Raw genomic sequence first — 14,271 nt, 5'->3', positions numbered from 1 at the left:
GATTTATAATTTATCCACTTCCATCAAAATTTACTGTAACTGGATCTGGGCAGGTGATTTAGCTGGTGGAGTACTTGCCTACTGTGTATGAGAGGCTCTGGGTTTGATCACCAGCACCACATAAACCAGGTGTAATGTGATACCCATGATCTTAGCACTTGAGAGATAGAGGTTCAAGGTCAATCTCAGCATCCTAGGGAGTGTGAAGCCAACTGGGATACAGGAGTCTCAGGTTCCAAGAAAAGAAATTAATGTAATAATATTTCTGCCCCCCAAAGATAAATTGCAGTCAACTCCTACTTTGAGGAGGTGACCTCAGAGGAGGCACACCTCATGACATTATCGAGGGAACTATGGAATTCACCCTCTGATTGTGTTTTGCCTCTTTGTGGGAAGATACAGAGAGAAGAACTGGTTTTAATCTGAGACTGTCCCTTTCAAATGAGATCTCAGGGTCAGTGCTCCCAGAGAAGCTGAGAGATATGAAAGTATTGGTTACATGGGAGGAAAGCTTTAAAACAATGCAGAAGAGGAAATGTACACCTGACAACCTATCCCCTGCCTGGAAAGACGTTCACAAAGATCTGCTAGAGAGACAGCTGTCACTGGGTTCTGATGTGGAGCAACAACAAATGCCAAGCACAGTGGGTATTCACTGATTGGACAAAGCTGAGCAGAGCACGGGGTCTCTTCTAAATGCCGGCTCAGATGAGTGGTCCAGCACTGAGAAGCACTTAACAATAGAGGGGAAGAAAGGCTCGGTGTTCAGCTCGTCTGCTAAAACGATCCCTGGAGAGGAGCTAGCCAAGTTTTCCTGTGCACTCTGCTTTGCTCTCAGAAATGCATTGTCAAAATGTGCCTTCCACCCATGTGCCACGTCTGAATCTGTGAGACAATCAAATCTTTAAACCCAATTAGTGTGCATCAGTACCCCAGAGCAGAAGTGGGCGTGTCCGATGTCTAGCTTGTGTATATGAATATGTGGAGTTGTTTTGTTTGGTTGATTTCTTTTCCCCTTTTGAGAATGGGTTTCATGTAGCCTAGAGTGGCCTCAAATTTACTATATAGCTAAAGCTGGCCTTGAATTTCTTCTCCCTCTTCATCTTCCTGCAGAGCTGACAACTGGGGTTATGTGGGGCTAGGGATGGAGCCAGCATTTTGTGCTTTCTAGACAAGCATTTTACCAAGTTAGTACGGCCCCAGACTAATAGTTTTGTAGTAGAGAAACCCCAAATTTAGCTACTTCTTTGACTTGAGAATAATTCTATACCGATAGCTATATACAAACTGAGAATGGGTAATTAAAAAAAAACTGGCTAAGTTGAATTAAGTTGTATTGTTAGCACACTGCATTGCTTGTAAAAATGCAAGCTGGTACAACCCCTTTGGATGTGACAATTTCTCAGAAAATTAGGAAATAACCTTCCTCAAGACCCAGTAAAACCACTTTTGGGTATATATCCAAAGGATGCTCAATCATGCCACAAGGACATGTCCTGAACCATGTTCATAGCAGCTTTGTTTGTCATAGCCAGAACATGGAAACAACCTAAATGCCCCTAGATAGAAGAATGGATAAGGAAAATGTGGTACATTTACATAATGGAGTCTACACAGCAGAAAAAAAATGGATGGAGCTAAAAAACATTATTTGCAGGAAAATGGATGGAGCTAAAAAACATTATTTTGAATAAGGTAACTCAGACATAGAAAGACAATTATCACATGTACTCACTCATAGGTGGTTTTTAAACACAAAACAAAGAAAGCCAGCCTACAAACCACAATCCCAGAGAATTTAGACAACAATGAGAACACCAAGAGAGACTTACATAAATCTAATCTACATGGGAAGTAGAAAAAGACAAGATTTCCTGAGTAAATTGGGAGCATTTGGACCTTGGGGAAGGGTTGAAGACGGGAGGAGAGAGGCAGGGAGGGGAGCAGAGAAAAATGTAGAGCTCAAAAAATCAATAAAAAAGAAAAAAATAACACACATGTTACGAAGTTAAGTGGATTTCTTTATGTTTGAGACAGTCTTACTCCACTGGTCTCACACTCGAGATGCCCCAGCTCCTGTTACCAGAGTGTCAGGTGTGTTCCCCTATTTCCCACGAAATCAGACAGTGAATGCAATACGTGATGCATGTAAGAGCTGTAATTAAAAAAATAGTTCAGGGTGAAAACATGATTGTTGTTATGAGTGCTGTGAGTTATTTTCTTTATAAAACATGATACACACAGTGGCAACAGTACATGTGAATTCAAACCTCGCTAAATGGGTACAAAGAATTAGATGATGAAAATCATAAGGCTTTAACCAATAATATAACACTCTATAAGAATACACCCTTGATGTATTCTATTTCCCCACAATTTTCCTCACTGATATCATTTCTACACTGGTGAGAATATAAATCATACAGCAGTGTTCTGAAGGGTGGGGATATAGTTCAGTTGGTAGAGTGCTTGCCTAGTATTCAGAAGACCCTGGGTTCAATCCTCAATCTACATAAACTGTTTCCTGCCTATGATCCTAGAACGTGGGAGGTAGAAGCAGGAAGATGAGGACTAAAGGTCTTCCTTACTACATAACAAGTTCCAGACAAGCCTGAACTTTATGAATCAATCTCCCCCTCCATATGCATATTCTAAAGTGATATTTTCTCTGAAAGATCTCATTAGTACATATTTTACTAAATTCATATAACTAGGTGGAAATAATTGGAGAACAATGTCTCTAAGAAACCTTTTATTATTTGAGGAATTTCAAATGCGGTAAAACAGGCACAAAAGCAAAATCTCAGGCAGTATAATTACCCTAGGAACTTGCTTTGTTATTAAAAGGCAACATGTGGGCTTCCCAGGACTGCAGGAAAGACCCTGTGGCTCTAGCCAGCTGTCAAGGCTTCGATATGTAAATCTGTATTTTATTCTTCCATAGGCACATCTTCACAGATAGGACTGGTGTAACTCACATCTTTTTATTGAACATTAGATCTTGCTTTATGATAGTCTACCAGATGGATTACTAGCTGTGAGCCCATCTCTTAAATCTCTATACACGAATGTAACACTATATGTTCATTTTAAAATGCAGTTGAATTTCCGTCATGCTTTATACTATGGTGATTTTAGTTCATGAGAAGTCTAATATGATTAAACAATTTTATTCAAGATTTGAAAAATGCTAATTTCCAATGGATGCAGTTGACGGAGGTAATATCCAAATCTAGCACAGTAGCACATCTTAGATGGAGACGTTTGGAGACACCTTCTTCCCCAGGCCTCTCAAAACAATCTGAGTGTTTCTTAGTACTTAACCCGACTGCTATGAAGTCATCTTTGTCATCTAAGGAATGACTTTGACTTTGAGGATCACAGGTGTGCTCCACTGCAGCTGATTTACTGTGGTGCTGGTGGGTGTCTGAACCCACAGCTTCATGAGAGCTAGGCAGTCATGTCCACTGAGCATCAGTCCCAGTCTAACAAATTTTCATCTCATAAGATAAACGTGTAACCTACTCTGAGCCATGCACTGCTCTAGGACTTAAGAACAGTAGCTGAAAAGCAGGATGTTTCAATAAAGTATTAGCCTGGCAAGCACAAGGTCCTGAGTTTGATTCCTGGAACCCACATAAAAAAGACCCAGCATGGCGGTATACCTGGAATCCCAGCACTGCTAGGCTGATCCCTGAGACTCACTAGCCAGGCATCTAGCCCACTTGGTTGAGCTCCAGGCTGGTAAGATCCTGTCTCAAAAAGAAAAGAATAAAAAAGAAAGAAAAATAGAAAAGAAAAGAAAGTAGCAGGTCATAATGTTGAGAAAATCACATATTATTGTAAGACCTAGAAAGCAAACTAAATAAATACTATGATATTACAAGTGATTACTATTGCAGAAAACAAACAAAAATGGTACTAAGAATCAGCAGTTCTGACAACGATGTATAAGTTAAATAGTTAATTAGAGGAATTGGGCAGATGTCAGTGGAGTCATGGCTTCTGCTTTGGCTCTCAAGGGCAGTGAAGAAGGGACCAGCTTCCATAGAACAGGAGTAGCCATCAGGAGGCATAGGCTGAAATATGTCTGCAATGTTCCAAGAATAGCATGAGAGAGGTGGCCGAGGGAGAGATCCACAGTACAGAATCAGTGGGGTCTCGAAGACTTTGTGTTTGGTTTCTAGAGCCATCAGAAAGCTTAAAGCAAAGCAAAGACCTGGTCAGGTTAATTCTAAGAGGAGTGCTCTCCTGTAGTGTCAGGAACAATGCACTGCGGGAGGAACCAGAGAGGGCCCACTAGAAGGTGACTGTGACAACCTCGGAGAGGACAGTATGGTGGCCCACAGAGCAGGCGATGCTAGAGGTGATAAGTGGTTGGAATGGAGATGTATTTGAAAGTTCAAGCTCTACCACATGCGGGGCATTAGAAGAAAAGAAGCCAAGGAGGCTGAATTTAGACCTAAATTCCATTACTGAGGCAAGGAATACTGGAATGCAATAGGTTGAGTGAGGAGTTGAGTTTCATACATTGGATATTTAAAATATCTGATTTGAAGTACACTAAAATACATCCTGGCATCTGCACATGAACATGTGCATTTTACAGGAGACCGTCTAGGCAAAGACATGAGTGAGGACTCATCAAACACAGAAGGCAGATGGCTCTGTGTGGATAAAGTGTAGAAGCTGCTTTTGCTGAGAAACACTGACTCTCTCTGTCCTCCCCCCCCCCCACACACACACAAAGAGAGAAAGGGAGGGAGGAAGGAAAAGAGAGAGAGGGGTGGAAAGAGTTTTCACACATAAATGGTTGGTAACTGGACTTCTCTTTGACATGCTCCATTGTGTTCCAAGGCAAGAGGTGAAAGAGTTGAGGAGGTGTGTCGTTGTTTTGGTTTGGTTTTGGGTTTTGACCATTTTCTTTCAGACAGCCTCGCATGTAGCCCATGCTGACCTCCAACTTGCTGTGTTGCACAGGGTGACCTTGAATTCCAATCTTTCTGCCTCTGTCTCCCAAGTGCTAAGATAACAGGAATAGACCACACCTGGGCTAAAGGATGTATTTAAATTAGTACTTTAAGATTCCTTTTCGGGAGGCACAAAGGATTATACAATTACCAGTCAAAAGATCCAAGTAAATATTTAACATGGAAGAGATGCTTTTGCTTCCAGTCCTTGATGTTCAATGTTCTGAAATATCAAGAAGGTAAAATCTCCAGAATCCTTCCAGTTGCAGCTGTGTGAACAGTTTGCTTCAAAATACCATTAAAGGCATAGTTAATGTGGTGAGACTTGGGCATAACAATGAGAGAAAGCCTAGCAGCCATTGTGTGTAAATGCTAAGCCTGGCTCAGTGTCTCCATACCTGGGGACCCTCACTCAGTCAGACCTTACTTGGGGAAATTGTAATGTGATTTTTCTTATTATAATTTTCTAATATAACATATGTTGAGAGAGGACAAGGTCTGTAACCAATTTTGATACCTATTAATAAAGGTGAAAAAGAAGTTAAGATACTCTATTTAAAACAATACTCTTTGCTATGGGTGCATGCGGTGATTGCTGGCGTTTGTGATATGAGATCCAATGGAAGGCAAGTACAGAACTCTGGGCATAGGAAAACAGAGGAACTGCACTGGAAAACCCCTCACCACTCTTTCAGGCTGACTCACAGCATCATGGGACTCAATTTATGTTTGACGTCATTCTCCAAGCTAGCAAGCAGTCCACTCTCAAAATAATAGACTGAATATTAGCTCCAGAAATGAAGTGAAATTACTCCCTAGAAGTCTCTGGGAGAAATGAATGAATGGAATCATGAAACCGAATATATCATATAGACCTGAATGTATTTGATAAAGAGATTTTCACACACAGCGTCTCCTTGGATTTCTAAGCTTGTGCTGTATTATTAGCCTTAAAATGGAAAAAGTAATGCTTTTTTGGGTGGTTAACTGGATATTTGTAACAATCTGCAAGATCTTTTGGCATTTGTTGGTAAAGTTCTCTTGAAATAGATTCAAATCTGTGTATTTCCAAATGTCCTACCCATTACTAAGTAGTTTTAGTGAGTTACCACAAAGTCAAATGGTTATTTACATATTCTAACTCCCTGTCTCCTCTAGCAGTTCCATCTCTGCCCTGGATCAGGCCAGACTCACTGAGCTATGGTTGCTTCACTATGTTGTGACAATAAGTAACTGTTAACCGGACAGATTTCAGCCTATGGGCACCTTGTGTGGGTTCTCTAGACTAGGTTAGGCTTTGGGAATATGTGGAGGGCTTGTTTTGATTAAGCTGACTGAAGCAGAAGGCCATCTTAACGTGGTGGTACCCTCTAGAGGTCCAGGTATTAGGAAAACCTTTTCCTTTTGCCTGTTTATCTTTGCCTCTTGTTGGTAAGAGCTGCTGTCAGAGCTGCCCTTCACTGACCTCCCATCATGGACTGAAGACCACTGCTGTGAAGTTCATGCTCTGGTTTCAGGAAGGGAGGAAAGCCACAGGAAGCCTGGATGTTGAAGATGTTGTGAAGTTGTAGGTGAAAAAGACACGGCTTATTCACTATCACACAGGCTGAGAGACAGCCACAGTATGGTCACCTCCCCAATCTGGCACACAGGCTACATATAGATAGGTATACAGGTCTACACACACACACACACACACACACACACACACGCTTTCACGTACACAGCTACACATTAGCAAAGGGTTCAGGCCTTTAACCTCAAGGCCTATACAGAATTCCACAAAGTTTCCCTTTTCCAAATACAGTTATATAACAAAATACCTCAGAGGTTTTGGAAGGATTTCCTTGACTTATGGTGTCAGTCATGTGCTTGCTCACAGAATCTATATCAGCTCTATATTGTCTAAAAACAAACTGGCCCTTACTGCCTTTTGTTTCCAAGAACCAGTTCCGCAAGAATCCTCCAAGCCTTCAGCACAGGTTGGTACTGTTGAGACCTTTAGTCTCCAGCATTAACCAGCTGTTAGGTTCTCAGCTCTCCAGTGCGAATGCAGCTTTTGTTGGAATACCCAAACTAAATAATCGAAATCAGCCTAGAAAATCCTTTTTGAATATAGATTCCTATCAGAGAGCCTCGATTAATTAATACAGTCAACGTCAGGTGTATGATATGGCCAGTAGGAGGCATTATAAAGAAATGAGAAACTGGAAGAGAGAGGCTCAGAACATAGCTTTCCTTCCCCATTTTCACATCTTAAGTGCTGATTCTTTCTGTTGTGTTAGTACTGAAATAGGAGATAATTGGTTTGGTTGTCAAAATATTAATCATAGTAATGTTTCTCCAATCATTGTCAATAATGTTATCGGAGGACTAAGGGTATGGCTTGGCTTGTCGAGTCCTTGCTTAACATTCATGAATCCCTGGCTTCTCTTTCCTGTGCCACAGAAAGTGGGTATGGTGAACTATGCATGTAATCCCAGGAGTTAAAAGATGGAGGCAGGAGAACCAGACATTCAAGGTCATCTTTAGTTATATATCAAATTGAGGGTAATCCGGGCTGCATTTGACTCTGTACACAATAATCTTAACAAATTGCCATCACTATCATAATGCATTGGAGCAGAATCAGGTTTATTTGCCTTCTATATAGATCCGGGTAGTAGGAAGAGTGGCTGTACATGTTTAAATTGGTAACAATAAACGAAGAAACACACCATGGCAATTTTTTCTGTAGCACAGACCATGCTTAAGAGCAGGAAGGAGGCTGTCATGGTGGGTGCGTTGAAGAAGACCACCGGCCTGGTAGGATTAGCTGTGTGCGACACTCCACACGAGAGGCTAACAATATTGTATACAAAGATTCTTGATATTTTGAAGCAGTTCCCTAAACATGTAGCCTATAGAAAATACACAGAACAGATCACCAATGAGAAGCTGGATATGGTCAAGGCGGAACCAGATGTTAAAAAATTAGAAAACCTGTTTCAGGGTGGTGAAGTAGAAGAGGTGATTCTTCAGGTTGAAAATGAACTAAGTCTGGCAAGGAAGATGTTGCAGTGGAAGCCATGGGAACCACTGGTGGAAGAGCCTCCTGCCAACCAGTGGAAGTGACCAATATGATTACAGTGTCTGATGGTTGATACCAATTAAATATGCAATTAAATGTTCGTTATGCAAAAAAAAAAAAAAAAAAAAAAGAGCTGGAAGGAGACCAGGCAGTGGTGGCACATGCCATTAGTCACAACACTCGAATCTCTGTGAGTTCGAGGCCAATCTGGTCTACAGAGTGAATTCCAGGACAGGTTCCAGATCTACAGAGAAACACTGTCTTGAAAAACAAAACAAAACAAACAAGAAAAAAAAAAAGAGTTGGAAGGTCTTTGCATATATCCAAGGTAGGGAAGAGGGGGTCAAGTCTACTTTCCAAGCAACTAGGCTGCATGCAGAAATTACAGGCTGAATCAAAATGAGCACTTTCCTTGTCTACGGAAAGACAATGTGGATTGAGTTATTTGCCTATTCACCTTCCCTTTTGATTTAGTATTACCTTTTAGTCAGGGTTTCTTTCTTCCTCTTTCTTTTTCCTCCTTCCCCATCCCCAACTCTCTCTTTCAGAAAGGGTCTCTTGTGTACCACCTTCAAACTCATTATGCAGTATCGCATGTCTGATCCTCCTGCCCCTACCATCCAGTGGTGGGATTAAAGGCATGTGCCACCACACGTGCTTTATAGTGCTGGGGACCAAACCCAGGCACTTTTACATTCTAGGAAAACATGCTACTAACTGATATACATCTCTGGCCATTTTTATTATCACAGAACTTTAGAACTATGCCTTTGTTACTGAGTAGAGTTACAGAATAACTACACATAAATCTGTATATTATCATTCAATAAATGTAAACATTTTAACACTTAATTTGAAACAAACAAACAAACAAAAATCTGCAACAGAGACTAAAAGGAGGTGAAAAATACAACCAGAGCACCCTGTGGGACTGGGTGAGAAGGCTGAATTTCAGGAAGTCAGGATCTGGGTCTCTGGTTGGGAAAGAAAGACGACAGAGACAAGGGAGAACAAGGCTTGGGGGAAAGAGAGTTGGTTTGCTTTGTTTCCCCATGAAAGGGAGGTGGAAGTTAATATAGTGAACTGCAGTTTAAAACCCTGATTTAATAACTGGAAGTGAAGGAGAAGCCATGTGTTCTTGGGAGGTGGCAACAAAGGCTGCTGGGAGATCAAATGCACAAGACATCAATTGGTGGCATAGAGGGGGCAATTTCTAAGCCTCATGGCATCTGACAGGCTGTTTTCAAGACCATTTTGACATAATCGTATGAAAATGACCCTAGCAAAGATTAGAGTCACATTTTAAAGTCCTCCCAGCCCCCAAGCACAGTATCAAGAATGGAGCCCTGGCTTCATATATGTCAGGCAAGCTCTCTACTGCTAAACTGCATCCTAGCTCAGGTAAAACTCAACCTCCCAGCCACATCCACCAAGGCTCTGGGGCTGTTTCATTTAATTCTGTATTGTTTGTATTCTTACAGGCGTTTATTATTTGTTTCATCTATTTTAATTGCATTTTTTTTATTTCAGAAGTATCTAAAATCAGTATGTTTGCTATTACCATCACTATTGAATTACCTAACTTTTGAAAATTTCATATATGTGTATGAGGTATCTTGGTCATATTCATTCCTCAGCTCCAGCCTTCTCTGTTACCTCCCTAGCATATACCTCAACTCCCCAGATTCCTAACTCTTCTTTTCTAACCGACTAAATACAAGTGCTGCCCATGTGCGCACGACTATAGAGATCATCCAATAGGGCATGGGCAAGTAACTCTCCTTGCTCATCAGCCATCAGTTGCCATTAGCTTTCCAGTTAGGGGTGGGGCATCATGAGTCCCTCCTGTCTCAATACTATGGATTTATGTATGGATTCTGGATATGTTATATCCAGAGGACAGCATTTCATAGTATGCCTATATATTCTCAAGTTCTGACATTCTTTCTCCTCTTCTGTGATGGTCCCCAACCCTTGGTGTGGGGAGAGGGTGATATAGATGTTTCATCAACAGCTAATACTCTCATTAGTTATTCTCAACATTTTGCATAGTCATAAGTTTTTGCATTAATCACTACCCACTGCAATAAGAAGATTCTTTAACCAAAGTTGAGAATAGTACATATCTACACTATAAACAAATATTTAGAAGGCAACGTGACAACATGACCATTTAGCAAAATTACACAAATAGATTCTTCCCTAAGGCCTATAACTTCCCTAGCCATGTTTGTTTTTTTTTGTTTGTTTGTTTTTTTTGTTTTGTTTTTTTTCTATGTTTACAGCACCAGGCATGAATCCCTCCCTGAGCAGCCCTCAAATCCAGTCAAATGAGCAATGGATTACCCTATAAACAGTTTGGTCAATATTGCACCAATGAACACCTCTTGCATGGCTGTCCTTCGTGCACCATGTGTCAGAACAGGTCTGTGAATGAAGGTGTGAGGAGATTTCTGAGGGTTTGTGAGAAAACTTCCGAGTAACAAGACAAGAGCCTTGTAACCTCTGTTTTTCCATAGCATGTGCTGTTCTTGGAATGAGCTTCTGTGCCCTCCAGGTGTAATAAATAGGAGTAAGTTCACTTCAGATCACCCAGCATCTCACCCACTATTGTTCAGAATGTTCTGACTGTACAACCTAACCTCTTGTGTCCTTACCCTTGTGACTGTATGGAGCTTGAACTCAAGTGGACATTGCTCATGTGACTTTGCCTGACCCTCAGAATCAACCTCAATATAAATTGCTTGATGCCCTGAATAAAGATGGCTATTGTATGAGACTTTAGTATGACCCATGTTTAGGCTCCACTCTCCCAGGTTTATGCCATCAACAGGAGCAGCAACATCATGCAAGGTCCATTGCTAGCTAAAAGCATTGGTGCCTTTTCTACACCAGTAGCGTGTGCAGCACCTTCTGGCAACTATGAAAGTTAGGGAGAGCGATTTCTGGTCAGTCGAGGTTGATTTAGCTATGTACTGCATCCAAAGTGAGTGGTGTTTTTAGTAACAGGATTTTACCACATATTTATGGTGGTCAACCAAGAACAATAACAATGGCCAGTATTGTTGGGTGCCTCTTGATTCTCCCTGACCCATGAATCATAGGGAGGTTACTTGTGCCCAGCTCTGAGATTTTTGTTTAATAACCACTAATACTTCTGAGAGCAGCATCGCTTGCCCATGCTGATACTCTTTTCAAATTTCTTTTTTCTTATACTTTCAATAATATTAGAAACAAATAGGGTTTCAAAAGTCTTCTTTCATGTACCATTAGTCTTTGTTAGCCCATTCCTGACTCCTGGCTTTTCCTACCCTTTGTCTGCATCTTGCTTAAACCTTTAGCTTCCGGTATTTAACCCTTCTAATCTTCTAACATAGGTTCTGTCATTCATAACCCTTCAGTATATTCTTTACTTGGGTTGCAATATCATAGGCTCCCACCATGTAGCTTTTCATATACAATTCCTTTTATTTGGCAATTAATCTGCTCCATATTTCCCCATCACCATCTTTTAACTACGTGCTTGATCTTTATACCCCAGTATTCTCTCTATTTCTTTGCATCTCACCCATAATCTACTGTCCCACTTCCCTAACTGCATGCTGTAACCCACTGCTCCATTACTGGTTTCCTAACTTCTACATGTACTCCAGGTTAAACACACAAACACAAGATTTGAAGCTAGCATGCACAACTTATGCCTCTTAGTGCCTGAATGACCCCATTAACTGAGATTAAGTTTTTTAAGTTCCATCAATTTGCTGGCAAATTTTATGATTTAATTTTCTCCATGCTAGGTCATATTCCATTAGATATATGTACCACAGTGACAATGAACATGGATATGCAAGTAGCTGTGTAATAAGATATAAAGTCTTGGATATGTGCCCAGGAGTGGTATAGTTGGGTCATATGGTAGTTCCATCTAAATTTTTGAGAAACATTCAGACTGATTTTCAAAGTAGCCGTACTAATTTACACTCTATGCACAGTGTGTCAGAAAGCCACATTTGCCATGTTCTTGCCAGCATTTGCTGTCAATTCTGATAATGGCTTTTTTGTCGGGTATGAGAGGAATCCTAAAGTAGTTCTGGTTGTAGGTCCCTGATAGCTAAGGATGCTGAACACTTTCTAAGTGTCTACTTGTCATTTTTATTTCTTCTTGTTAGAAATTTCTGTTCAGATACACCTCGCACATTTTAACTGAGTTGTTTTTTCTTTGATGTTTGTTTGTTTTTACTTCTTTATACGTTCTAGTCTGTAATCATCTGTCAGGTGTATAGCTGGCACCCCATCCTATTGACTGCCTTCTTACACAATTGACAGTTTCCTTTTTTTTTTTTAATTTCACAAGATCCCATTTCTCAAATGCTGGTCTTATTTCCTGCACTGCTGAAGTCTTATTCATAAAGTCTTTAAACTGCTCCCCAGAGAACAAACACACTGTTTTCTGGTCTTCCTTCGCTGTTTCCTCTTTGGGAGGCTGGAAATCCATCCAGGAGTGTTGATATTCATGAAACCTGGACTTTTTTAAAATTTGGTTTGATTTGGTCCAATTTAGATTATTGCATTGACAGAGATGCTTAATGGGGTGCAGAAACTTTTCATCTGGACGTTCCAATGAGAGATTGTTTTTCTTACCAACCCAGGGCCATGGGTCAAGTAAACAGGGTAAGATTGGCTTCAATTGGGTAAGTTATCTTTCTAAGTCCTTGCCTTAAAGACCCAGGGCTTCTTGTGATTTTTGGGCTGTCCTGTGAAATACACGACAGCACCATGCTTTCTACCTGTCACTGGGACAAGGATCTGCCTTGTCCTGTGGATCCCTTTACCGGGAGGTGTGCTGTTCAAGGGAATTTCTCACACCCCTCTGCTTCTTTAACCCAAAGTCTACCACAGCGGATGCATTGCACTAGGCTTCAGGTCTGACATAGACTTGCAAAATGGGTGTCTGCAATTCAAAGCCAGATTCCCAAATGCCCTTGGGTTGCCTTTTACAAAATCTTTTTAAACTGGAGCTGGCACCATAAGTCCTTGATGCCTATTTTTTTTTTCTGGCTTGGGAACAAGCAAACAACCCCCAATATGCCCATGGTTTCTGGATACTGTGCTTCTGTGTCCACCACTTCTCTTTCGTCTGCGTGCATTCCTGGCACGTGATCTGGTCACGCTGGGATTCTTCCTGCAACAGATCTGCTCTCCCTGTCCTTCCACTCTGAGCTGCATAGGTTTCTGTTTTCCCTTACTCTGGCCCTCAGTGGGATCACCTGTGTGTTCTCCTGGCTCTTGCAACCTACTCCAGGATTTTTAAGCTGGTCAGCTGTCACAGTTTCCTGAAAAAGTTTTGTTCTTCTATCCGTTAATATATATGTGTAAATAATGTGGTCACAGTATGCTTGTTTTATGTCTGTGTGTGTATATGTGCTTGTTTTAAAATCTGTAAAACTTGTAACTCCAGATTACAACAGCTCTGGAAAAATGCAAACACATGGATAGCCACCATGTTTGGTAAGAGTATGCGCTGGACCTACCAAGGAGGCATTCTGTACAACATCCCCATCCGAAGGTCAGACAATAAGAAAACATGACAAGCAGCAGGCAAGGTTTGAAAATAAAATTTCTTAAAAGTCCCTAATGAGCCAACCAGGATTGAACCTGTCACCCCCACACTCTGCTAGTGTAATTGTTCTGGTTTTTACCTTTAAATAATGCCCTCTAGAAGGGCAGGGTACCTCCTCTCACTGCTGTGCTGATGAGGTCCCTGCCAGTTTGTAATCCTGTGTGCACAAAATAAACCTTGTTTTTGTATTTCAGTCAGTCAGTTTCCCTGGTGGTTTTTTGGGGTCCCCACTGGGCATAACATGTACTACTGAATGTAGGTAGGAAATCTGGAAAGTTGCAGGATGGAAAGATGGCTCAATGAGTAGAATACCTGTTGCACAAGCAGGAAAGCCTGAGTTCATATCTGTAGCACACAGATGGCATATGGCTATAGCCACAATTATGGGGGATGGAGACAGATGGATGCAGGGCTTTCTAGCCATTGCTCTAGCTAAAAAATGGCCAGCTCCAGGTTCAGAAAGAGGACTCTGTCACAAAAAAAAACCTCATCTTGTCTAGTTACGTTTGCATAACCAGAATTCAAGAGGATAACGAAAGAATCTACTAGAATCCTACAGTATGTCAAAGCAGTAGCTTGCTTTCAAATACTGCTTCTCCCAGTAGTTTGCC

At 41.1% G+C, this 14,271-nt stretch overlaps 1 protein-coding gene across 2 annotated transcripts; it reads left to right on the top strand.

Moving 5' to 3' along the window:
- The first annotated feature begins 7,742 nt into the window (after window positions 1–7,742).
- Window positions 7,743–8,084, top strand: LOC130864010 (NADH dehydrogenase [ubiquinone] 1 alpha subcomplex subunit 5-like). 2 transcript variants are annotated; one of them, XM_057754362.1, is made up of 2 exons: window positions 7,743–7,807; window positions 7,925–8,084. In XM_057754362.1, the coding sequence occupies exons 1-2, from the start codon at window positions 7,743–7,745 to the stop codon at window positions 8,082–8,084; spliced, it is 225 nt and encodes a 74-aa protein (XP_057610345.1). The 2 variants fall into 2 exon arrangements, with proteins under 2 accessions (XP_057610345.1, XP_057610344.1); XM_057754361.1 differs by having other exon boundaries at window positions 7,743–8,084.
- Window positions 8,085–14,271: the final 6,187 nt, after the last annotated feature.

The sequence above is a fragment of the Chionomys nivalis genome, chromosome 21 (genome assembly GCF_950005125.1).
Source record: "Chionomys nivalis chromosome 21, mChiNiv1.1, whole genome shotgun sequence".
Lineage (NCBI taxonomy): Eukaryota > Metazoa > Chordata > Mammalia > Rodentia > Cricetidae > Chionomys > Chionomys nivalis.
Note: the sequence above shows the minus strand (reverse complement) of the source record. Positions and strands in the feature narration are given on the sequence as shown.

What these genes read in the sequence shown, in the direction of transcription:
- LOC130864010 (XM_057754361.1), top strand. Translation starts at nt 7,743, where the DNA reads ATGGTGGGTGCGTTGAAGAAGACCACCGGCCTGGTAGGATTAGCTGTG.